The 27547-nt window shown below is 43.9% G+C and overlaps 1 protein-coding gene across 4 annotated transcripts in view; it reads right to left on the bottom strand.

Annotated features, from left to right (window-relative positions):
* The window catches only part of LOC141086218 (cilia- and flagella-associated protein 337-like), an 82480-nt gene that overhangs the window by 14917 nt on the left and 40016 nt on the right, over positions 1-27547 (bottom strand). For 3 of the 4 annotated variants that reach the window (XM_073572053.1, XM_073572051.1, XM_073572055.1), the window contains exons 6-17: positions 22414-22459; positions 22196-22242; positions 21705-21822; positions 16613-16682; positions 14512-14752; positions 12953-13058; positions 12662-12813; positions 7111-7213; positions 6578-6684; positions 2081-2175; positions 1932-1983; positions 1802-1847 (exon numbers count right to left, since the gene is read on the bottom strand). In XM_073572053.1, coding sequence (XP_073428154.1) covers positions 1802-1847; positions 1932-1983; positions 2081-2175; positions 6578-6684; positions 7111-7213; positions 12662-12813; positions 12953-13058; positions 14512-14752; positions 16613-16682; positions 21705-21822; positions 22196-22242; positions 22414-22459 — 1183 coding nt within the window. The remainder of the gene's footprint in view (positions 1-1801; positions 1848-1931; positions 1984-2080; positions 2176-6577; positions 6685-7110; positions 7214-12661; positions 12814-12952; positions 13059-14511; positions 14753-16612; positions 16683-21704; positions 21823-22195; positions 22243-22413; positions 22460-27547) is intronic. The other variant, XM_073572054.1, reaches the window with a different exon arrangement.

The raw sequence follows: 27547 nt of genomic DNA on the forward strand, positions 1-27547 counted from the left end.
AGTTATCACTAGTGATGGGTTAAGGTACTGTCACACTTAGCGATGTACCAGCGATCCCGACCAGCGATACTACGCGGTCAGGATCGCTGGTACATCGCTAAGTGGTCGCTAGTGAGCTGCCACACAGGCAGATCTCACCAGCGACATCGCAGCGGTCGGGGGTCGTTACTTACCTGTCAGAGGAGGCGATCCTGACGTCCTCCCGCCCGCCTCCACGCGTCGCTCGTCGTCCAGGACATTCTCGCGCGATCAGCGATAACCAGCGGGGGAGCGGTCAGAGGTAATTATCAGACATAGCAATATCGCTAGCAATATCGCTATAACGTCACAAAAACCAGTGACATTATAGCGATATTGCTAGTGATATCGCTTAGTGTGACAGGCCCTTAAACCCGTGGAAATTTGGATCGATGGGTTGGACCGAACATTAAAAAAAAGTTAGGATCGGGTACCAGAAATCGAACCTGGACCCCATTCAATGAGGGGGCCCGAACATGCAGCGTTTCCCGTGCTGTCATCTGTATGACAGCACGGAAAACAATGGCTCTGATCAGCGGTAAGATTTTTACCTACCATCAGATTGCTGCGGTTCCCACACTGTCACACAGATGTCAGCATGTGAGCCAGCAGCTGTGACCAGCGGTAAAAAAGTTACCACCGGTCACAGTTGTCGACTGATGAGAGTACTACTCTCTTCATCGTATGCATGGCCTTGCTGATAGTAGCGAGAGCAGGTGTACGATAATGAGAGTATTCACCAGCTGATACTGTGCAATAAATAAAATGAAAAAATGGCATGTGGTCCCCTCTATTCTTGGTAACCAGCACAGGTAAAGCTGACGCAGCTGTCAGCTTTACCTGTGCTGGTTATCAAGAATATAGGGCTGCAGCCCTCAGCTGTCGGGGTTATCTTGGCTGGTTATCAAAAATAAAGCTATAGCAGAAATCTACGCGCTGGTATTCTCAGACTGGTAAGGGGCCATGGATATTGCCCCATCCCAGCATAAAAATAGCAGCTTTCAACTGCCCCAGGAAATGGGCACTTTGCCCAGCTTTTCCGACTTGCCCTGGTGCAGTGACAAGTGGAGTAATAGTATTGGGGTTGATGTCAGCTTTGTAATCTCAGCTGGCATCAAGCCCAGAGGTTAGTAATGGAGAGGCGTCTATCAGACTCCCCCATTACAAGCCCTGTTAGACCCAGTGACTGTGAACTCAGGTAACCTTAAGTAACCAAAGTCCCAGCTGTGAGGCCTTGAAACCTCATGGGAAACTTTGAGGGCCACTTTAATGTTACTTGTGTTCCCAGCTGCTGGAGCACCTGAAGGTTGTGAACGAAGGTTACCTTGCCTTTAAAGTCAACTTAAAGGGATCCTGACAGCTGATACATATTGCCCAATCAACATGCAGCATGTATCAAATACTGGCTGTATGACTTTAGCCGTATATGTTAATCTCTGAAACCCTGTGGCGTTTCCCCAAAAAACATACTTTAATGGCTGCCGGGGAACAAACTGCATGGGAGACAAGTCAGACAGGTGACTCCCCGGCGATGTCTTCCCTCCAGCTGCTCTGTAGTGATAGGTCTCGTCCAGCAAGCGTGTATACGGTTTTAGAGTTGTATACTGTATATTGAAATCCTGCAGCCAGTGTCAAACTTGCTGTCTGTGGATCGGGCACCATGTATCAGTGTCAGGTTCCCTTTAAAGTAAACTACATCAGTTCTACAATGATGCAAATAACATATCTGGTCCATATTCTTAGAATGAGTAATTTGTACATTTCAAAGTTTCTTCTAACTTACCGGAAACATTCTGATCTGCCCACTATTAGAGACGGACACTATATACCTTTAAACATAATAAAATGTGACAGTTAGTTCATTTCTGCAGTACACTGGACAGAGACTTCATACCTATGCAAACAATACGTACTGATCAGTGACATGTTCTGTATAGTTGACGTCACTGATTCCATCTCTTGAGCCTGGCAGGGAGTAATAAAAACAAAGCAATCATTGGCACGTGTGTTGTTAGATACCTACAACAACATCAGGGTGGAAGTGAATTCTCCAGCAACCAACCTGCACTGCCCTGCATAAGGGTCCTTATAGGGGTGAGAGAATTTGAGCTGTAGTCCCACAGCTTTAGACTTCCATCTTTACCACCCGATACCAATCTGTAAAACACATAGCCGTGAACAGATGTACAAGACGTAGTAAATACTGAACAATAATTACATAAAACATGTGTCCTGTACATCTGTAGAGATGGTAGTCAGAGACAGCACATTATTATATTGCCATAAAGTGTAATTGAGGTTTCAGGAGAACTTGCAGCAGAATCTCTGGCTCCTCCCTCCTCCATAGAATCTTGTGAGCACCAACTATCATCTCCTATCGCAGTAATGGGAAAATATACAGATTTTATCCATGAATTGAAAGTGATGGATGAGTACAGTACGAGGAAGAAGCAGATTTCTTTGATAAGATATTTTACAAAATTTCTTATTTTCATGTGTACTGTTGATTGTTGACATAAAAATTAAAACGACGGTTACCCTTTGAATATTGGTTCACCTAAATAAGTAAATTGCACAAACAGCGATCACATAATACATATTAGGAGAATCTCTTCTGCCAGGATTATTCATACAATAAAATAGGAGATATCATCCTTTTCAGCCATCACGGGCTATCTATGCTTCATCATTGAATGAGGTTACCATAATCTGAAGTTGCCTATGACTTTATTAAAGGTCATCGCCATGATACATGAATTTCCAGGATGAATCAGTCTTTGGTACTATAATGAGTCCCGAGTAGGGGTCTTAATATTTGATATCCATATGACCAGATAAGGTACGTGGCAGGAGACCTGTCCTGGTGACACAAATTCATCAAATACTGTCCTCTAATGTTGAAACAGGTAATTTCCACTGAGCAGATGACTTCTAATGATTGTCATATCATAATTATTGATTTCCCCGACAATTTGTTGTAAATTAAGAATACAAATTAGCATGACATGTAATCAGAATAATGAGACAGCAAGGAAATTATTACGAAAATCCACAGGTCTGGGACATTGGAAAATGGTGTCGGATGCCAGGGGTCAATTAGATCTTGGGTAAAGTGGTTAAATCCTATGTGGCTCAATGAGTGTCATGGGACGTGAATTCATTTGTCACTGATTAATGTATTTTAGGTGGCAGGCTTTGCTTTGTGGGAATATAAGCCCATAAGCCCACTTGTGGCCAATTTGATCTCTTCTCATATCACCTCCATAGTAAAAACATGATCGGCCATCAGTGCGAAGATAATGACTATTTGGTCCTACTTGCCTAGTGAGCCGCATCTTTACCACACTGGTATTACCGACACACACCGTTCCCATGGGCAGAACTAATTCTCATTTTAAAAGCTAATTGCTGTAATATAGTAGCATTATATTTCTTTGTTTCTTCATCTCTGGGGAAAACTTTAACTGAAGATCCACTGATGATACAGACTCCTAGTTAGCTCAGTGAGGGATTAAAAGCTTAGGAGTGACGGTTAGCTGGTCTGCGGAGGATAGCCTCTAATTAACCCAGTAAGCGAGCATGTATATACCGTAATTACAGGTTGCAGGTTACATAACATGCCAACGGACAAAGGGGATGTTGCCAAGCAAGCACCTAGAGGATTGCCAACGATTATGTATCACAAAGACATAAACTGTGTGCATCCAAACACACTGGGAAATCACTGTATAATAATTAACACTTTAATGTATAGAATATTACTCTGAAGCTGGCTAGATAGTCAAAACATGAATTTAGCCCATCTTATGATTGCACAAAAAGAAACCGGTCACGATTAATATTTCATGTCTGAGCGGTCACACTGACTCTTTCACTCTATAGATGATACGTCGATTTAGAAGAAAGGAGAATTTACCCATGGAGAGTATGTACACTGGAGAGATATACACACCTAACCATAGAAGTGCCATAGATCAAGGTGGTGTATGTGTCTGTCCTGCCAAAGGGAGAGTCTATATAGGATACACTATGGGAAGAAGGAAAGTCGGTGGAGGCAGTGTGATTTTCTGGGCAGAGAAACCTTGGGTCATTCATGAGGATGATACTTTGACTTGTATTCCTCTAATAAAAAGGTTGCAATACCACTCATGGCAGTAGTGTTTCCTAGAGGCAGTGGACAATGAGATCTATCACACTGAAAAAAAAATTTTAAGAATCATAAAGAACATGACCAGGAACAGTCACTTGGCTTCTACATTTCCCAGATCTCAATCTGACTGAGCACCTGTGAGATGTGCTAGAGAAAAGGTCTGATTCCAGGAGGCTAAATCTCACAACTTGCAGACACTACATGGACAACCCCTTTTTAAATAAAGTACAGTCATGGCCAAAAGTTTAGAGAATGACACAAATATTAATTTTTACAAAGTCTACTGCTTCATTTTTTCTAATGGCAATTTGCATATACTCCAGAATGTTATAAAGAGTGATCAGCTTAACAGCAATTACTTGCAAAGTCAATATTTGCCTAGAAAATTAACTTTATCCCCCAAAACACATTTCAACATCATTGCAGCCCTGCCTTAAAAGGACCAGCTAACATCGTTTCAGTGATTGCTCCATTAACACAGGTGTGGGTGTTGATGAGGACAGGGCTGGAGATCAATCTGTCATGATTAAGTAAGAATGACACCACTGGACACTTTAAAAGGAGGCTGGTGCTTGGCATCATTGTTTCTCTTCTGTTAACCATGGTTATCTCTAAAGAAACACGTGCAGTCATCATTGCACTGCACATAAATGGCCTAACAGGGAAGAGTATCGCAGCTAGAAAGATTGCACCTCAGTCAACAATCTATCGCATCATCAAGAACTTCAAGGAGAGAGGTTCCCTTGTTGCCAAAAAGGCTCCAGGGCGCCCAAGAAAGACCAGCAAGCACCAGGACCGTCTCTTAAAAGTGTTTCAGCTGCGGGAATGGGCTACCAGCAGTGCAGAGCTTGCTCAGGAATGGCAGCAGGCAGGTGTGAGTGCATCTGCATGCACTGTGAGGCGGAGACTCTTGGAGCAAGGCCTGGTCTCAAGGAGGGCAGCAAAGAAGCCACTTCTCTCCAGAAAAAACATCATGGACAGACTGATATTCTGCAAGAGGTACAGGGAGTGGACTGCTGAGGACTGGGGTAAAGTCATTTTCTCTGATGAATCCCCTTTTCGATTGTTTGGGACATCTGGAAAACGGCTTATTCGGAGAAGACCAGGTGAGCGCTACCACCAGTCTTGTCTCATACCAACTGTCAAGCATCCTGAAACCATTCATGTGTGGGGTTGCTTCTCAGCCAAGGGAATGGGCTCTCTCTCAGTCTTGCCTAAAAACACAGCCATGAATAAAGAATGGTACCAGAATGTCCTCCAAGAGCAACTTCTCCCAACCGTCCAAGAGCAGTTTGGCGATCAACAATGCCTTTTTCAACATGATGGAGCACCTTGCCATAAAGCAAAGGTGATAACTAAATGGCTCAGGGAACAAAACAAAGAGATTTTGGGACCATGGCCTGGAAACTCCCCAGATCTTAATCCCATTGAGAACTTGTGGTCAATCATCAAGAGACGGGTGGACAAACAAAAACCTTCAAATTCAGACAAAATAAAAGCATTGATTTTGCAAGAATGGACTGCTATCAGTCAGGATTTGATCCAGAAGTTGATTGAGAGCATGCCAGGGAGAATTGCTGAGGTCCTGAAGAAGAAGGGTCAACACTGCAAATATTGACTTGCTGCATTAACTCATTCTAACTGTCAATATAACCTTTTGTTACTCATAATATGATTGCAATTATATTTCTGTATGTGATAAAAACATCTGACAAACACACATAAAAACCAGAGGCCAGCAGATCATGTGAAAATATAATATTTGTGTCATTCTCTAAACTTTTGGCCATGACTGTACTCCCCTTTGTAAAATAACATATAGTCACCTCCTGCACGGATGCGATTCTAGCAGTCAGAGCAGCATCTCCCATAACAATTTTATGCCATGAAAATCCTGCAGCCTATTAGTGTCCGAAATTGGACTGACTACATCTGCTTGCATGAGGTTCGTCCAAGGAAAGCGACTGCGCAGCATCCCAATAGTGCCGATTGGCTGCAGGGTTCAGGTAGCAAAAAATATCACGGGATCGCCAGGAAATCCATCACTGACATCGCTGGAAAGGCTATGGTGCAGGAGGTGAGTGTATATGTTATTTTTACTTTACAATGGGTTTCTTATCTTGGCTTGCGCTGTTGATGTATGAACAAAATAAAGTGGCGTTACTATTCCGTCTGCTGCTAAATTCAGGATTTAGGATCAAGGGCAGCTTCAGAGATATTATGGGGTTCATGCCTTCAGGATTTTTGGCTATTTTAGTTATACAATGGGGTTATCAACACAATATTATGTAACTGATCTGTATGTAGGCAATTTGATTTATGTACGTATAGGCAACTAAATTGTTAAGAAAATCAAGGAATGAGTAAAAAATCCTTTTAAATTAAGGATTCTTAAAAAAGGTTACATACCTATTTCCAACAGTGTTCAGAGCTATGCATGTGATGGCAGAGTGACCATGAGCAGCTTGTACTTCACCCAAAAGCTGCCCAGTCAAGAGATCCCATGTCCTCATTACCTACATCAAAGGCACACAAATAGCTTCTCTGTTTCTGGGATATGATTCATTTAAATTCTAGTACCTTTTAATATTTTTTTAAGAAAAGTAAAATCATATTTCAAAATAGAAAAAAATATCCATAGTGATTAAGTGGCACACATATTTGCAATATCTTCATTTTAAAAGGTCCACTTTGTACAATCTCTTTCGTTAGAAGTGTATCATTACTGGTAATCTGCACGAGAGCCTTGCGTTTAATGTCCCTGCAATACCACCACTTTTTTATGAAAAAGGGTAACTTAGGAACTCTTTTAAATTGGCCCCTTATATCCATCATAAGCTTGTATGTTAATACCATAAAATTTAAACATAAAATAAAGGATTACAATAAATATAATGGAAAATGTGTCCAAACCCTAGAAATATCTCAGTAGGCGTACTTACTGATCCTTCAGAGCAACTAATTATCTGCTGAAACAGCTGGTTATACAGACAGCTGGTGACCGGCTCACTATGGGAGACAGATGGCGGTCCATGGAGAATGGCACTGTAAGATACAGCAAAAGAAATTACTTTAAAGAGTGTGACACTGCGTATCGTTTACATATGACAGTACATTGACCGGATGGTCACAATTTGACTTCTCCAAATGTCTTCATGGAGCCAGGTGACTGGTGGGTCTCAATAATGGCTTCTTAAAACGTAGTCATGGGGCTCAGGTGACCGGCGGGTCCAAATCCTGGCTTCCCCAAATGTATTCATGGGTTCAGTGATGGTCAATGGAGCAGAGCTGAATTCTTTCAGCTGGGGCCGTGGTCCCATAAGCTGGCATCCTGTAGAATGTCAAATCTATGATAGACATGATGCCCGGGCCGCTGTCCTGTTCCTGGCTGTGGTTTTGTAAAGAGTCTCTGATCCTTTCAGAGGGATAGAAAATCCATTTTTATATCCATTTCTGTGGCTCAGGTCTTCATACACAGTTCTGAGGGAAGGTGGGGTAAGTTTAAAGAGTACTTCACACAGAGCGAGATCGCTGAAACGTCACAGGTTTTGTAATGCAACAGCGACCTTGCCAGCGTTCTCGCTACATGTGACACATAGCGGCGACCGCGCCCCCCCTGAGCTGGATATCGCTGATCGTGCTCGAATGTCCTAGGCCATTTTTTGTTCATTGGTGTCCCGCTGGCCAGCATGCATTTCTGTGTTTGACGCCATGACAACGACGTGCGACCTCGTTGGCGCCTCAGAACTCAGGGACGCAGGTGTGATTTTGCTTTGTCTTTCCAATGCCCCCTCAGCTCCGATTGGTGGTCTCAAATTAGGATCTTTGTAGCATTTCCTTTTATAGGTCAGCTATCAATTATATGCAATCATAACATTTAACATGTACAGTTATAATAATCATGTGTCCCCGTGTCAGTGACTGTGGATCCACAAATAAATAGCGCACTAGCGACTCAGACAGGGACGCTGAAGCAAACCGCATAGTGATAGCGCAGTAGTGGCATTCTGTAGAATGTCAAATCTGTGATAGAGTCATGATGCCCAGGCTGATGTCCTGTTCCTGGTTGTGGTTTTGTAAAGAGTCTCTTATCCTTTCAGAGGGATAGAAAAACCCTTTCTATACCCACTTCTGTGGCTCAGGTCTTCATACACAGTTCTGAGGGAAGGTGGGGTGAGTAAGTTTAAAGGGTACTTCACACATAACGGGATCGCTGAAACGTCACAGGTTTTGTGACGCAACAGCGACCTTGCCAGCGTTCTCGCTACATGTGACACATAGCGGCGACCGCACACCCCACGCTGGATATCGCTGATCGTGCTCGAATGTCCTAGGCCATTTTTTGATCATTGGTGTCCCGCTCCCCAGCATGCATCGCTGTGTTTGATGCCATAACAACGACGAGCAACCTCGTTGGCGCCTCAGAACTCAGGGACGCAGGTGTGATTTTGCTTTGTCTTTTCAATGCCCCCTCCGCTCAGATTGGTGGTCTCAAATTAGGATCTTTGTAGCATTTCCTTTTATAGGTCAGCTATCAATTATTTGCAATCATAACATTTAACATGTACAGTTATAATAATCGTGTGTCCCCGTGTCAGTGACTGTGGATCCACGAATAAATAGCGCACTAGCGACTCAGACAGGGATACTGAAGCAAACTGCGCAGTAATGGCCACCCATTGGAGCAGAAGAGCATGGAAAAGGCAACGCTGAAGCATGCCTATCGAGGTCTGAGTCGTCAGAATAGCTGCTGTGTGACAAGGTCCCAACGACCGCCGAGGTCGTTATACGGATCGCCTTATTGTTGCTGCGTCGTTGATTAGATATGCTTGTTTGACAGCTTACTAGCGACCATGCAGTGACGTGCCAGGGATCCTTACCAGGTCGTATTGTTGTAGGGATCTCCGACTCATTGTTTGAGTATTTAATCAATCTGCATAGTTCGTAAACATATTAGCAAACATCTATTGTTAAATTACCCTATGTCTCTGTCCCACAGAGATAGCACACAATAAGTTTCAACAAAGATCAACTCAAGAGTCAACGTTAAAAGCTCATACGAAAAATAGTCTGTTTCTTGACCAACCAAAAGAAAAACACATACATTCAAAAGTCAACATAAAGATAATAGTCTATGCCTCCTAGCTTACTGAAAATAGATGTCTGAATAACTAAGATTAAATGCTGTGTCATCACAAGTGACATTACCTAGAACTGTATATCCTTCCAAAAATAGATGAAAATTTGTCTGGGAGGCTGCCAAGAGTCCTCCAGTAACAGTAAACAATCTGCAGGATTTTCTAGCAAGTACTTGTAAGTACAACATGTGATAACAGTCTCCCATATTCTTCACATGTCTGACCTATGAGGTAGGATGGCAAGATGAAATCATTTTTTTACAAAGAAAACCATCCAATCGAGATGTTTTGCCAAAATCTACATTAAGCCAGCAAAAAGCATGTAGGAAAATGTGTCATGGTCTGACGAGACGAAGGTTGAAGTTTATGGTCATAATTCCATAGGGCTTGGTTGGCGCAAAGCTAACTTTGCAAATCACCAAAGGAACACCATGCCAAAGTGAAGCATGGTGGAGGCAGCATCATGCTTTGGGGCTGTATTTTGGCAGCTGAAACTATGGGGTTCAGTCAAGGTGGTGGGAATTATAAACAGTTCCAAATATCAGTCAATTTTTCAACAAAACCTTCAAGCCTCTGCTAAAAAGCTGAAAATGAATAAGAATTTCACCTTTACAATTGACAATGACCTTAAGCATACTTCAAAATCAACAAAAAAATGGACTTGCTAGAAGAAGATAAATGTTTTTAAATGGCTCAGCCAGACCCCTGACCTGAATCCAATTGAGAATCTGAAGAGGGCTGTACACAGATGATACCCCCACAATCTGACAGATTTGGATAGCTACTGCAAGGAATAATGGGAAAAGACAGAAAATTCTAGATGTGCCATGCTGATAGACCCCTACCCAAAAAGACTGAATACTGTCATAAAATCAAGGGGGTACTTCAACAAAGTATTAATTTAAGGGTGTACATGTTCATGCAACCACATTACCCCTGCTGCCAATGATTAGTTCACCATCATTATGAGCCTCAGAAAATGCAAGATGACAACACCTTAGATACGAGCCCTCAAAAATAATGTACATACATCAAATAGCTAAAACTAACTGTCCAAATGCCACTACTGAGAACTGCAAACAAGTAGAGTGTTGTTTGGGCCAAGCAACACAAGGACTGGACATTGCAACTGTGGAAAACTGTCTTTTGATCAGAGGAGTCAAAATTTGAGATTTGTGGTACCAACTGCCAGGTGTTTTTGAGATCTATAAAAGTTGAGAGGGTGTTTTCTACATGTGAAGCAGGGAGGGGTAGTGTAATCGTTGGGGTGGTATTTTGCTGGTGATTATGTTTGGTGATTTTATTCCAATGTCAAGACGCAGCTACCCGACATTACACAGCATTTTGAAATGACATGCCATTGCATCTTTGAGGGACCATCTTATGTGTTGCAATAGGACAATGACTTAAAACACACCTACAGGCTATATAAGGTTTATGTGACCAAGAAGGAGTTCTGTGACAGATGAAATGGAACCACAATCATCAAACCTCAACTCAATTAATATATTTTCGATGAACTGGACAGCAGAGTGAAGGCAAAGCAGTCAACAAGTCCTCAGCACTAGTGATGAGTGCAAGTGCTCATTATTTGAGTTTGGCTAGGGTGCTCGGATGTGCACTAAGTATCGTGAGAGCTCGAGTGACATGTTTGTGTCCAAGCGGCAGCATGTTTTATGGCTGTTAGACACCCTAGGCAAACTCTAGTAACAAGCACTTGTGCTCATCACTATTCAGCACCTCTGGGAATTCCTTCAAGACTATTGGAAAGCCTGGAGAGAGGATCTCCAGTGGTTTGTGTCCTGAGGAGGATAGACTCAACTCTGTGTTGCTCCAGAGCGGGCCGCTCCCTGCAAATGTTTGGACTGTGTTGCAGCATTTTCTTTTTTTGTTATCCTGTTTTGCCCAAAGGGCTGTGTTTATTTTTCCCTTCATGTTGGTTTATGCCATCTGTCTAATAAACCAACAGAAGATTTGAAGAGACAGTGTTCCTGTTTTCTACCTCCATGTACCGATGAGTGAGCTGAAATGCCACAGTATGTAAAGCTGTTATCAGAGTAAAATCTGTAGCTTGGAGAAATCTAAGATTTAACACATATTCTGGTTTGTTTAGCACGTGATTCTTTACTCCTTGTTTCCATATGGGTTACTTTGCCTTCAATCTGAATCTACATTGTCTACATTCCAATATGTACGAGGAAACCCATTGTACAAACTATTGTGTACAAACTTTTGAGAGGTACTGTACCTAAGGACATAAAATTTGCCACAAAATGAAGTAGCAAAAGACTGAACTAAGCAAACAATTGTTTCTTCCACAATTGAAGATGATTATAATGCCTTCCAGATGCTCCTCTCAAAAAAAAACACCAACAGGCATTCTGTACTAACTAGTTAAGAACCTCTAAGGCCTGTTTCACACTTCCGTTTTTGACCATCAGTCAAAATCCGCCGTTTTTTCCCCATTGAGATGCATTACCGGCGGATCTTGATGGATGGCCATCCGTTGGATCCGTTTTTTTGCGGATCTGCCATATTCTCTCTCTCTCTCCTCCCCGGGCTACGGTTCCTTTAAAATTCTTCATTCATCGGATCCGTCAAAAAAACGGTCCGGTGGCATCCGTTCACATCAGTTTAGCAACGGATCCGCTTTCTGCCATTTTGGCGGATTTTGACTGACACAAAAAAACTGAAGTGTGAAACAGGCTTAAGTATCAGGAAGCATTAGGACTATATATAGTATGTATACACATCATGTCATCAGGTCAAGAAGCCCCATACAGTCCCCCAGTACTCTGCGTGGTGAAACACTGCTTCTGTAAGAGGCTATACACCTTTCTGACTAGATCATAACAAAGATTTTTCCTTTTCTTTGTTCTTGCTTTTTACCTTTACGCCTTTATGTTTTTGTAATTTTTATTTCTGGACGCTGGGCTACAGTATTGAAATTCCTGATGAAAAATTTGGCAATCCAGGATCCCCCTTATTACCCTCCAGATTCCACTCCTTTAAGAACCACCCCTCAAAGATTGCTGTGTCTAGCTAAGGTTCTTTTACACTTCATATATTTATCTACAGATACCCTTGCTATTTCAGATTTACCATTTCATTGTGGGGTTTTTGCCATTTTCTAATATTTGTGAAATAGACGAATAAACCTGCTTTATTTTTTACACGGTTGTATTTGGCATAGAACAAGACATACACGGTACACTGTGGATCATGTGTGAGGTTTTTACGAGCCTAACATTTCCCAGGATAACTGGTCCTTTTGGAGAAAAAAAGAAACAAAAAGATAAGTGACTGTCCTATCATCAGTGTATATTGCAGAATGATATAATGGGGGGATACATACGCTTCTTGCAGCTGCAGTACTGAAAGGTAATCTGTTGCTATGTAAAGGGCTCGGAGATGATGTGAAAAGTAACATGCAGCGATATCTCCTCTGATCTGACTTGCTTTGGGTATTACATTGATCAGACAAGTGTGATTTTCTATGTCCCATACCTGTGAATGTAAAGTCAGGATGGCACGTTATTCATAAAGATTTTATTTTACTGTCAATATATAAACAAAACATTAACGTGAAAAAACTCCAAGTTCTATCGACAACATAAAGGGTACAATGTAATAGGAGAAAAATTACCATCACACTGCAATCCATAGACACTGAGTAAATTTTCGTGTTCTCATCTGCAATCTTCAGGTAGGTAATAGGTGAGGAGTGTCCACGCAGTGACCCAGTGGGCCAACTGTAACACATCGGAGGGGCACAAAGGAAACATCAGTAAGATCAAAATGAAAAAAGTGGAGAGAGATGTGCAAAACCTGGACTCCATGCAGAAAGTTCAGGGATTACCCTAAAGTCAGGGCATTGATGTCTGACACACGATTTCTCATATAAGCATAAGTTTAACCCCTTTCCCAACACCATCCTCATTTTTTTCTTCTCTCTTTTTGTCCAGTTTCTTCATTTACTTGTTTTCCTAATTATAAATTATTTATTGTTGTAAAGCACGATAGCAGGACTGAATGTTACCACATTTGACCATAGACATATTTTTCTTTTTTGACAAAATTTGAAACAAAAAAAAAAGTGATTTACCCTGAAAAAAAGATGACCCCACCCAGCATGTACAAGTCAGCTTGGCTCATTTAGCTCTTTACCAGTTAGCAGACCTAACACTTATATCCTATCGGTAAATTATACAATGGTGCCATCTAATGTAATGTCTTCACGTGTGATGATATTTGCCCTTAGAAATATTTGATCTTAGAAAAGGATCTAGGGATGTTATTTAAAGTTGTATTCCTAACTTGTAAAATAATGTCAATCATTGGACATGCCATCACTTAGTGGTCAGTTGGGATCCAATCCCTGGAGCTCCCAAGATCGTGGTGATGAAGACACTGCAGTACTTGGGGGGCCAAGGGCGTAACTATAATAGGTGCAGAGATTGCAATTGCACCCGTGCCCTGGAGCCTGGGGGGCCCAAAAGATCCCTTTGGCCCATATGAAAGACCATTGTTATTAAAGACTTGCAATAATTGGGGGCCCCGTTGGAGCTCTTGCATTAGGACCCAAGAGCTTCAAGTTACGCCACTAGTTGTAGCACTGCCTCCCTTTCTTCCTGCACCAAAAAAGTTAGATGAAAAGCTCATGGCCTGCACATCACTGCATTTCCCTATACTCGGCTCCTGCTAGACACAGATGTCCTTTAGGTCGGAACATACTGTATCTGTTTTGAATCCTTGCTAGATCCAAATAAATTACACTTGCTGAAAGACCTACAGTGTTCATTGATTTTCTTTGGTGCTGAGGTTACTACTCTCCTTAGTCAAGACCATGGATTCTTTCCTCTAGCACAAAATACTCAATGGCAGTGCTGCCGGTCTTCCTTCTATCATTTCCTTGCAACATGGCATCATTACATAGAATAGGAGGAATACCCCTTAACTATAGCTCCACAAACCCCCAAATAAATAATAAAAAGTAATGTGCAATAGGAATAGATCTACACTTCCCCATTTAGTGCAGAAGGATGTATTTCACATACACCTGGTGTAAGCTAATGAAACAACAATATTGAACACACAGTAATATAAAGCTGTTCGGTTTTCCTATGCATTACAGACATATAAAGGACATGATGAAATCTATACATCAGGTGAATGTGACCACAGCTCAGAGTCGCAGGGACCTACCTAGGTACATATGGATTCCATATACGAACAACCCTGTCTAGTCCTCCAGTTACCAGGATGTTGGCTTCTTTTGAGAAATCAAAGGTTTTGACACCTCTTTTGACCCTAAACAGGGATTCATCACTTATATTTCTCTTGGGTGGAACATTTCCGGACAACATAGACCTCTTGCTTTTCATGCTTCCAGATTCCATAAGGTCTTTAAGGCGCTTCTGTAAATTTTTGGTCCCTTCTACGCAACCTGTCCCAAAACCCACAACAAGTAGTACAATATTCCAACCATAAAATAAATAACAAAAAAATTTAAAAACAATTGCTGTAACTATACACTATAACACCAAAGCATAAAAACTAGTTGTGACAAATGGTATCAGCTACATATTTCCAATTAATGAATTCAGAGTATACATTTAGCTTTTTTATTTATGCCTGAAACACTGACACATAGACAGGCAGGCCAACATACAGATAGATCGATAATAGACAGATAGATAGATAGATAGATATGGTAGATAGACAGATAGATAGATTTCTGGACTTTGAACCATGCCCTACCATCGACATGTATAGTCACCATATAAAATATGCTCCTTATTCTGCGGTGACTCTAGTTTGTCCCTATGTCTACCTGATTTTTTTATTCTCAAAACTGGCCACTGCAGAGTTTTGGGGAGCCCTATGTAAAATCTGAACCATGCCTTCCATGGCTTCCCCTGTCGTGGGATGGACATAGCACTGTAATCATTGGCAGTGGTCGATCTCACATCAACGGAATGGGGTGTGAGGCATGGCTCACTGTCCATAACGATCTCAATGATTTTTTGGTGGTCATTTTGGAGAAGGAGAAAATGGAGTAACTATGACAGAAAGAGACTATGGAAGCATAGCAAGGAACATATTACGTGGTGACTATATATTAGAAGTATATAGTCTGTGGTGTAGTAACCACTGAGTCCGCTAGGGGGCGCTGTGTGGATGTCCCAGGAGAAAGAATGAATGGCAGAATACTGAATGGCCGTTATGTATCTCAAAGTGGGTGGCTTTGGGATGGAGACTTATGTGTTGATCAGCAGTGATACTGCTGAGTTGTTGTTTCAATGTGTAAGGGAGAAGTCTCCAGGTAACTAGAGATGGGCGGACCTGGTTACCTACAAACCCACCCAGTGGGTATGTTTAAAGCACTATTGTAAAGAGTGTGTAAAGGCTTGAAGGACCTGTGATGAGGTCAGAGTCATGTGACCCGGTGGGCGTGGCTATGGACCATATAATGTGGCCAGGGTAGGTCACAGGGGGGTGAATGCTAGGACCTGGTTGGTCCAGTGTGGAAGGTCCCGCTGAGATGGGGCTTCCTGCCTGACAGCACGTGTGGACGCTGTGTTAATGGCTGCAAGTGCCTGGAGGTAATGAATGTCTGCAGTATGGAGAAGCAGCCATGAGAGAACCCTGACGGGGTGAGATATAACTGTGAGGCTGAAAAACCTGCGTATTGGACATTGCTAACAGAGTGAAGCTTTGTCATGGACGCTATGCCGTTTATATATTGCTGGTCATGGTTTATGATGTTTAATAAACCGCATGGACCGTTCTGAGTTTATGGAAAACCTGTGCTGGATGTGATCTTGTGGCTGCCAAGCGAGTGATCCCCTACTTAAATGACAGCACTACCTCACAAGTCATATTTAGTGTCAGTGGTGGAGGTCCTGTTCTCTCTTGTTCACAATCCAGAATGGATGATACCGTAGATTCACCTTTCTCCATAATAGTTTATGTGATTTGCTGACAGTTGAGCTTTTCCCTTCTCCCATAAATTACAATGATTATGGCAGAACTCATGTACGGCCACTTCTTTACTCATCTACTCTATACCTAGATGAAGACATGGTTCCAGACATGGCCACACAGTGCACCTGTAATAGTTGGCCATCCTTACAGTACTACCTGACACACCTCTACTCCCTGACATGGAAAAAGCACATGAGCAGCCACCACATACTATGAGCATGTCTGTGACCAGACAAATGAGGCCTACACATAAGAGGCATCGAGGACAGTAGGTTGGGCAGCCCTGCTTAACGTGATCCCTTGTAGAACATCCACCTACCTATTATAAGCGCTGAGTAATCATCGTTGGAACTTGAAATGATTGATTCAATTGACTGAACATATCTGATCTGCGGATAAACAAGAAACGTAGCAGTATGCATAGTAGGGTTAATTCTATTAACACGTGATTTGTAAATTTTATCCTGTGCTTGAAAACGGTGTAACTATACCTATTATTGAGCTCAGAACCAATAGCCCACCAGATTATTCTGTGGATCTATCATCCCTTCAAAACTTGTGCTAGTCTACCTTTAAGTTCATCAGTAATATTAATCAACATGTAGCCTCATTCAGACATCTCTGATTATTCACGTACCCAAAAAACCCAGTATGATCGTGTGGCGCCCCTGAGGCTCTGTCGCCACAGAGGTACTGCACCTCCTCCTGAGGTGTGGTACCCCACCATCCAGGTAAGGTGGAGACACCTGACCACACTCCAACACCTACACCGCACACCACAAAATAGTGTAGCAAAGAACCTTCGGCGACTCCCTGCTTGGAGTATAGCAAAGTACCCATTGGTGGCTCCCTGCTTGGAACACGAAACGTGCTGGGAGGTGGGTGGAGCTGAGTTTACATTACAAAGAGCGGGAAGAGTTTAGAGTTTTTTTAGTTAGTGAGTTGAGTTGAGGAGAGGGAGAAGAAGATCCCCGAGAGCGCAGGATAGATGGATGGAAGTGCTGCAGCAGGTCCCAGTGACCTGGGTCTGCTGGCACAGGAAAGGAAGAGAGAGAGCAACATAGACTGAAAGCCTGATTTTCCATAGAAAGAAGGATTAGTACAGAACGTGAGGAGTAAAAGAGAACAGAGGACGTGGGTTAGAAGAGAACCCTTCCTAGAAGTTCTAAGCGCAAGGCCAGGGCCCGGTCCCCATGTACGTGTCACTTCACCTACTCTGTCCTGGGACTACAGCCCTGCCTGTGGAGGGCTATAACATCATTGCTGCACTACACCATCTGTCCCAGAGGATCTGTCTGCAGCGTCGGCTTACATCTCCATTGTCGAACACCACAGGTGGCGTCACGAATCACTTATAAACTTTCATCACCATAAGCACACTGCAACCACCCCTTTTACAATGGGCGCCCAGGCCACAGGCCGGGTCCCAGCTGCCGTGACATCTCCCATTGAAGCTCATCGGGCCCGGTACCGAGTACCCCACAGCCCTGGGAGGGCGACCCAACAATCGTCTTCAGTATTTTAGATCTGCGTTGCATCAGAGTTTGGTCCATGTATCAGTTTTTACCAACAGTGTTTCATCAGTGAGTTTCACGAATTGCTAAATAAATTATAAACTTTCTCTTATTCATTACAATGTCAACCACGGACTGCACGCAGACTGCACACTGGTGCCATCCCTGTGTTGTCTGTGATTTTCACGAACCCGTAGTCTTGTATTAGTATTTTTCATCTGTGATGACAGTTAAAAGGGACGTCTCCCTCATATTTGCACAGTCACATGGTCAGTGAAAAATAACATAGACATGTTAACAGCCCCATAGACTGAAAATCACGGCAAGAACACATACGCGAAAAACGGATGTCTGAATGAGGCCATAAAGGAATAGGTAAGGGAAAGCATGTCTGACATTGTGCTGAATGGCTGAATCTCTTTGTGGGCCAGTCTGATCATGGGTGATTTTGGTGTCTCTTTAGAGAGAATCCCAACCCCAAAAAGTAATTCTAATATTGCACAAGTTGGTTAAATTAGGAACACCCATAGGCTTAGACTGCAGTTGGTAACGAATGTCCTATTTTTGCCTCTCAGCAGCTAGTACAGACAGTGATAATTCCTCAAATACCATTTTTTCACCAAGAAAAGCTATCACTTTGGAAGTGAGGTGGATGAGTAGAAACCAAGGCAATTGAAAAGGCAGTTTGTGCAACTCACCCTGACTCCTCTATTCATTTTACACGCTATATGATAATATAAGAATGTCATTGTCTCAGGAGACCGCAGCTCATCGCTAATACTTCCAGCCATGGGTTTGATTGGACCTTAGTAGGGGACTGGTATCACAAACAGGATATTTTCCAAAGTATGGACACCCCTTCGTATGGGGGCTTTCTCAGGGGTGGACACAGACTGTAGTGGGCCCCTGTGCAAGAAATTTTTCGGGCCCCCCCTCCCCGCCCTTCATAGGGCAACAAAGTTATGTAAACATAAAGATTGTAATATTTAAGTTAGGGTGCCTTCACATAGGCAAGTTTTTTGTATCCAATGAGATCAGGCGAAAACTGCATCTGACTTGATATGGTTTTTCTTTTTGCCCTTAAGGATGCTTTCACACTGGCGTTTTTCGACACTAGCAGCAGATCCGGCAGACTTCTGCACCTCTGCCGCCTAACGGGCGACTTGTGGCACAGATCCGGCAAGCCCCATTCATTCTCTATCGGGCTTGCGGCCAGCCGCGGCAAGTGCAGTTGTGCTAGATCCGCGTTACATGGTGCCACTAAAATATACAGCGGATATGCTGCGTTTTTTAGAGCGGGAAAATCAACACCATGTCAATTTTTGCTGTGGATTTTCCCACAGTAAATGTACTGTATATCTAATATTGAGGCTATGCAGGGCTGGATAACAGCCTCCAATTAATATATACAGCCCAGCACAGCCTTCAGTTAATATATACAGCCCAGCACAGCCTTCAGGTAATATATACAGCCCACCACAGCCTTCAGGTAATATATACAGCCTACCACAGTCTCCAGGTGATATATACAGCCCAGCACAGCCTTCAGGTAATATATACAGCCCACCACAGCCTTCAGGTAATATATACAGCCTACCACAGTCTCCAGGTGATATATACAGCCCAGCACAGACTCCAGTTAATATATACAGCCCAGCACAGACTCCAGTTAATATATACAGTACATCAACAGCCTTCAGGTAATCTATACAGCACCCAGCACAGGCTCCAGGTAATATATAATACAGCCCAGCACAGCCTCAAGTTAATATATACAGTTCAGCATAGCTTTAAGGTAATAGATACAGTCCAGCATAGCCTTCAGGTAATATATACAGCCCACCACAGCCTCCGGGTGATATATACAGCCCAGCATAGCCTCCACTCCAAGTAATATATACATCTCAGCATCGCTTTAAGGTAATAGATACAGTCCAGCATAGCCTTCAGGTAATATATACAGCCCAAAACAGCTTCCAGATAATATATATAGGCATCCCAGTCTCCCTTTGTTTCATAATGCTCTCCCCCAAATGCGGTCTACTTTTGGCATAGTGCTTCTTGCCCTATGTGGCCCCCCCAGTTTATGCTGCTTCTCCCCATGTGCCCCCCCAGTTTATGCTGCTTCTCCCCCTATGTGGGCCGCCCGATTCATGTTTTGGCTCCCCCCATGAGCCGCCCCATTCATGAGCAGCCAAGCATCTCCCCCAGGGCCCCCCCATTCATGAGCAGCCATGCTTCTCCCCAGGGGCCCCCCATTCATGAGCAGCCAGGCCATGCTTCTCCCCAGGCCAGGGGCCCCCCCATTCATGAGCAGCCAAGCATCTCCCCCAGGGCCCCCCCCATTCATGAGCAACCATGCTTCTTCCCAGGGTCCCCCCCATTCATGAGCAGCTAGGCCATGCTTCTCCCTAGGCCAGGGCCCCCCCATTCATGAGCAGCCAGGCCATCATGCTTCAGTTCTCCCCCCAGGACGGAGCCCCCCAAAATCATGCCTGCCTCCTCGGTCCCAGTCCCTCAGTCCTGCTCAGCTCTGGTACTCTTACCTGGAGCATGCTGGGCAGGCCAGAGTCCAGACCAACAGGATCCACACTGTCCACTCCACTCTCCAGTGTCCAGTCCAGTCAGTGTCCGCACATTCCTCCTGAGCTGCTGCTGCTATGGGCAGGGGCACACACAGTAGTGAATCATCTCACACAGACCATGTGACGTCACACACTGACCTGTGGCTGAACTGTAGCCACCTTCTGGCTGGCACCACAGGGCATGCAGTGTGAGTGACAGTCTGTCTCCTCCTCCTCTCCTCCCCCACAGCACTCAGCCTCAGGAGAAGTCAGACCCCCTCCCCTCCTGCAGGGCTGCTCTCCTCTCCTCCTTGCTTGCACTCCACATGGCTAATTTGCATTGAATAATTAGCCATGTGGTGTGGAGGGGCAGGGGCCCCCCTCTCCCCCCTGGGCCCCAATGAACATGCATGGGTGGTAGGTCCGCCCCTGGGCTTTCTAGTAAAAGGCTCAGTGGTTACCACTGTAGCCTTGTAGCACTGGAGTCCTGGGTTCAAATGCCACCAAGGACAACATCTGCAAGGAGTTTGTATGTTCTCCCTGTGTTTGCATGGGTTTCCTCCGTGTACTCCGGTTTCTTCCCACGTTCCAAAAAAAAACCAAAAAACATACTAATAGGGAATTTAAATTGTGAGCCCCATCAGGGACAGAGCTAATAATGTCTGTAAAGCACTGTGGAATTAATGGTGCTATATAAATGAGTTGTGAGGACACCAATGGTGTCACTGGTGCTGCCTAGGGGGTGCTATCAGGGGGCACGTGAACGAGTGCAGGGAGTGCAGGAACAAGGCACGCTGTGCGCAAGGACCTGAGACTAAGCAATGAGCACAGGACCTGGCACTAAGCAGTCACATGACCAGGGGGCAGAGTCACTGCACTTTAGTGCAGGGAAAGGCAACTGAGTGCACAGAGTGCAGGGCTGCAGAGGATCAAAAGCTAGACAAGAGTGTAGTACCTAGCGATAAGACAAAGAGTAAACGGAGACAAGTCAAGGGGTCAGATAACCAGAAGGGAGTGGGCAGTACAAAGCAGGATACAGCGGCAAAAGTCAGGGGACAAACTGGGTCATACACAGCAAAGCATGCAAGCACAGAGGCAGAACGTTTACGGTCGAGTAACCTGGGTCAGCAACCACAAACCGAGTATATGAAAGCATCACCGACACCAAATCCAGGATCTGCCAACATTAAATAGCTGCCACAGAAACAAAGAGAGGTGAACTAAAATGAACCCTGACCTGATATGGATGGAGGTGGAACCAGAGTCATGACATGAGTAAAATAAGTAAATAAATAAATAAAAGAAACTGGTTAATACAGATAAATGATCTTACCTGTGTAACCCAATCGTTATGTACCTTCCAGCGTATATATTTCACGTTCTTCAGCTCTGTAATGTGATCTATTGTAATACTGGGAATTTCATCCACAACCTGATATTTTGTCCAATTCCTTTTTTATTTTACAAAAATAAATGATACGAAGTTAATTAATACTTATAGTGAGCGTTACATGATTTAAAGGGGTTGTCCAGAACTTTAATATTGATAGCCTATCCTTAGGCACTACCCTCCTAAAAAGCTGCTAGCTGAACGCATGTACTTGAGAAGGGCCACTAATTAGTGTATGGATCTGCAATGTTCTAGCTCCGCAACTGCTTACTTCTGACCAATGCGGGCCTTGCTAACAGTGGACTGATAAGGGTACAGGGTGTTGGACCCCCACCAGTCTGATATTGATGACCATCATTATCAAATTCCTGGACAACTCCAAATGAAAGTCATCAGAAACAAATAATATCTTGAAATAGCCCCACACTACTTACCTGAGAGTTTCTGCCATGCATGACACTATAATAATGTTGATGCAGCCCTATAACACAATAGTTTTTCACATTAATACATACTGAAAACTAGTATGTAGACTGCACTGCAAATTACCTTACCACCTATCAAATATTCATTTTAAAGGAAATAAAATATAATGACCACTTTTATTCAGCAGCCCTTGTTAATGTGTAAAGCACTTAGAATAGTGACTTACTTGCTCATCACCAAAGTAAATGATACACTCGTCTGCATCACGGAGACTAAAAATAAGAAAATTTTTAAAAAATGGCTGTAAGTTGAATGGTTCCTCATTGTGCATGTTACGACAGATAAAAATGGCAGCCGGTTATAATAATATAATGCCTAGATCTAACCATTACAATGATAGGAACTCACAGTGGGTACATTAGCAGAATGGCAAATCTAAGTATATTGCAAAGTTGATTTCTTGTATAAATGCAATCAAATAAAGTTTATGAGTAAAATGTACACATTTTCGTCTGTTTGCAATAAACCAATCACATAAGAACAATTTAAATGTCTCAACATAATGAATATAACAAGAGGTTTATCCAAATTCAACACAAATTGCCACTTTATTGACATCTGCAGTCTCAGAATAATTCATCCCCTTCATTTAAAGGGTTTGTTAGTACTTAGTAGAGCACCTTTGGCTGTTGGTGTGTTGGTGGCTAATACAAATGTGATGCATAGTCGACTCAGACATTAGCCTCTGGTAGTGTTCCCGAGGAATTGTTGCCCATTTCTAATGGGCAATGGTTTACAGTTCACTAATATTCTTGTGTTTGTGACCAGCAACCACCTTCTTCAAATCCCACCAATGATGGTCTATGGGGCTCATGTCAGGTGACTGACGTTCCACTCATGAATCTTCCAGGAATTCTTCTGAAACCATACCTTTGCCGACTTTAAGATTTGTTTGGGGTAATTTTCCTGTTTGAAGGTCCAACAGTATATTTCAGGTTGAGAAATTAACAATTATAAAGAGAGCTGACACTAACATAGTAACATAGTTATTAAGGTTGAAGGGGGACTTTAAGTCCATCTAGTTCAACCCATATCCCATCCTAACTTGCCCTAACATGTTGATCCAGAGGAAGGCAAAAAAAAACCCATGTGGCAACAGTAAGCTTCACATTGGGGAAAAAAATAGCTTCCTGACTCCACATACGGCAATCAGACTAGCTCCCTGGATCAACGCAATATTAAGGAAACTAGTGTATATACCCTGTAATATTATACTTTCCAAGGAAGGCATCCAGTCCCTTCTTAAATTGTAGTAGGGAATCCCTCTTTATAACATCATGTGGCAGAGAGTTCCATAGTCTCACAGGTCTTACAGTAAGTGTGGCGCCCCTGAGGGCTCAGTTGCCACAGAGGTACTGCACCTCCTCCTGAGGTGTGGTGTCCCACCTTCCAGGTAAGTTGGAGGCTCCTGACCACGCTCCAACACCTGCACCCATCATCACAAAGTATTGTAGCAAAGCCACATTGCGGCTCCCTGCTTGGAGTGTAGCAGAGCACCTATGGTGGCTCCCTGCTTGGAACACGAAACGTGCTGGGAGGCGGGTGGAGTTAGAATACATAAAAGAGCGGGAAGGCTTAGGATTTCAGTTCAGTCAGGCAGTCAGTCAGTGGAGAGTGAGGAGAGAAGATCCCTGGGAGAGGAATTGAGGAAGGAGGTGCTGCAGCAGATCTCAGTGACCTGGGTCTGCTGGCACGGGAAAGGAAAGAAGGAGAAAGACATTGAACAGAAACCTGATCTTCCATAAGAAGGAAAGACTAGTACGGAACGTAGGAGTAAAAGGGAACAGAGGATGTGGGTTAGGAGAGAACCCTGCCAAGAAGTTCTAAGCGCGAGGCCGGAGCCCGGTCCCCGAGGTTGTATGGATGTTAATGATCCTGCAGCAGACACCGGTGGAGTAGTGGGCTGTAAATGCACTACTCCCATCTCAGACTTGGGTGCACAACAGCAACATTGATAGTGTGCCGGGACTTAGGAGCAAGGAGTCCCCGAAAGCAGGCTACAGCTGTCTGCCATACAAGGAAAGTTCATAAGAACATTTGTCAGGACGAACTCCAGTGTAACTCAGTACCAGGAGTACTTTACACTTAAAGGCGCTATAGAGGAGACATTCAGAGAGGCACATGTTGGCGGAGTGTTGGAAGGGAGAATCCTATCTTGCCTGGAGGTTGACTGAGTCCCAGACCCGGAGGACACAGCATGGAGGCAGGCACCTGTGTGTACTACAGACTGTGAGTAAAGCTTTGGAACTACAAGCCCTGGTGTCCTCCATTCATTCCTGCGCCAACACACCGGGTACCGCTACATCTCGGTACCAGCTTCTGCATTGCCTGCATCTCTCCTCTACCCCTACATCTACACTGCCCTGGGACTACAGCTCCACCTGAGTTTCACCATCTTGGCTGCAACACACCACCAGTCCCAGAGGATCTGCATGCAGCGTCGGCTTAACATCTCACTTGCCGAACACCAGAGGTGGCGTCATGAACTATTCATTTAATCCATCACATTCCACCATTGCAATTCCCCTTTTACTTGGGCGCCCAGGGCCACAGACCGGGTCACCGCTGCTGTGACACATCCCGCTGATACCGGCCCGGTACCGAGTACCCCACAGCCCTGGGAGGGCGACCCATAAAGAATCCGCGTCCGTGAGTATGCTTAAAGGGAAGCTGCCGTGTTTTTTCATAATTTAATGTAAAAATGAAAATAGTATAAAAAGATATTGTCCCCTAAGCTTGACTCAGTGGTATGTATGTTTTTTTTTTACTGTATTAATTCAGCCACTGGGGGCTGCCATCTTACCTTTCTGGCTGCTGAACGACACTTTCCATGCTCATTTACGGCAGTCCCTGGGCATGAGACATAACAGTCGGCTCCGACCCTATCTCTTTCATTGCAGCTGCATCAGCAGTGAACTGGGCATGCCTCTGTGGGCAGCTCAATTCACTGCTGTAGGTGTGGCCAGGCGCCATCTTATTAGAGACCAGTGCTTTCCTTTTAGCTCCATTTACTAGTGATGGGCAGTCCGGCTCTTTTTTGTGATCCAGCTCTCACGGCTCCGCTCACCAAAAAGAGCCGGCTCTTTTCCGACTCCTTTTGGATCCTAAATGGATCCCTATTGTATATGTGTTATGGCGTCCTAAACTCCGCCCACCTGCCGCATAAACCCGCCCACTCGCTAGAAACCAATTAGATTGCTCAGTGGGCGGCGTTTTGTTCCGGTGGGTGGAGTTACATCTGCCGAACACCGGGATTTTAGGCCCAGTGAGAGCCATTCAAGGATTTTAGTGGCTCTCACTAGGGTGCCGGCTCCCATCATTCACCGCGGGTAGCCGGCTCTTTGTGTCGGATCGTTCGCGACCGACACATCACTACCATTTACACTCTATTGCAAGCCCTGTTATCATTGATGCTGTACTGTTCCACCATAACAGGGCTTGGATGTTCACTCTGCACATACCAGCTGCAGGAGAGGATACAGGACGAGCTCCTGGAGACTGAGCTGCTCTTTCCAAAACACCGGACCAGCTGCTGCCCCTGCTCTTGCAAAACTCTTGGCCATCTGCTGGACATCTAATCCTCTCCAGTGTGATACTGACTGCTGAGCCGTGTATCTAATCCTATCCTGTGTGATACTGACTGCTGAGCCGTGTATATAATCCTCTCCAGTGTGATACTGACTGCTGAACCGTGTATCTAATCCTATCCTGTGTGATACTGACTGCTGAGCCGTGTATCTAATCCTATCCCGTGTGATACTGCTCTCCTGAAATACTCTGTACTGCTGTCACCCTGCTCCTCCACCATATATCTCCCTCTGTGCCCCCCATAGACCAGCACACTGCTCTCCTGAAATACTCTGTGCTGCTGTCTCCCTGCTCCACCACCATACAGTTGTGGCCAAAAGTATTGACACCCCTGCAATTCTGTCAGATAATACTCAGTTTCTTCCTGAAAATGATTGCAAACACAAATTCTTTGGTATTATTATCTTCATTTAATTTGTCTTAAATGAAAAAACACAAAAAGAATTGTCCTAAAGCCAAATTGGATATAATTCCACACCAAACATAAAAAGAGGGTGGACAAAAGTATTGGCACTGGTCGAAATATCTTGTGATGCTTCTCTAATTTTTGTAATTAACAGCACCTGTAACTTACCTGTGGCACCTAACAGGTGTTGGCAATAACTAAATCACACTTGCAGCCAGTTGACATGGATTAAAGTTGACTCAACCTCTGTCCTGTGTCCTTGTGTGTACCACATTGAGCATGGAGAAAAGAAAGAAGACCAAAGAACTGTCTGAGGACTTGAGAAACCAAATTGTGAGGAAGCAAGAGCAATCTCAAGGCTACAAGTCCATCTCCAAAGACCTGAATGTTCCTGTGTCTACCGTGCGCAGTGTCATCAAGAAGTTTAAAGCCCATGGCACTGTGGCTAACCTCCCTAGATGTGGACGGGAAAGAAAAATTGACAAGAGATTTCAGCGCAAAATTGTGCGGATGTTGGATAAAGAACCTCGACTAACATCCAAACAAGTTCAAGCTGCCCTGCAGTCCGAGGGTACAACAGTGTCAACCCGTACTATCCGTCGGCGTCTGAATGAAAAGGGACTGTATGGTAGGAGACCCAGGAAGACCCCACTTCTTACCCCGAGACATAAAAAAGCCAGGCTGGAGGTTGCCAAAACTTACCTGAAAAAACCTAAAATGTTTTGGAAGAATGTTCTCTGGTCAGATGAGACAAAAGTAGAGCTTTTTGGGCAAAGGCATCAACATAGAGTTTACAGGAGAAAAAAAGAGGCATTCAAAGAAAAGAACACGGTCCCTACAGTCAAACATGGCAGAGGTTCCCTGATGTTTTGCAGTTGCTTTGCTGCCTCTGGCACTGGACTGCTTGACCGTGTGCATGGCATTATGAAGTCTGAAGACTACCAACAAATTTTGCAGCATAATGTAGGGCCCAGTGTGAGAAAGCTGGGTCTCCCTCAGAGGTCATGGGTCTTCCAGCAGGACAATGACCCAAAACACACTTCAAAAAGCACTAGAAAATGGTTTGAGAGAAAGCACTGGAGACTTCTAAGGTGGCCAGCAATGAGTCCAGACCTGAATCCCATAGAACACCTGTGGAGAGATCTAAAAATGGCAGATTGGAGAAGGCACCCTTCAAATATCAGGGACCTGGAGCAGTTTGCCAAAGAAGAATGGTCTAAAATTCCAGCAGAGCATTGTAAGAAACTCATTGATGGTTACCGGAAGCGGTTGGTCGCAGTTATTTTGGCTAAAGGTTGTGCAACCA

This window comes from Dendrobates tinctorius, unplaced genomic scaffold, assembly GCF_039654945.1.
Source record: "Dendrobates tinctorius isolate UK_male_01 unplaced genomic scaffold, ASM3965494v1 ptg000030l, whole genome shotgun sequence".
NCBI classification, from domain to species: domain Eukaryota; kingdom Metazoa; phylum Chordata; class Amphibia; order Anura; family Dendrobatidae; genus Dendrobates; species Dendrobates tinctorius.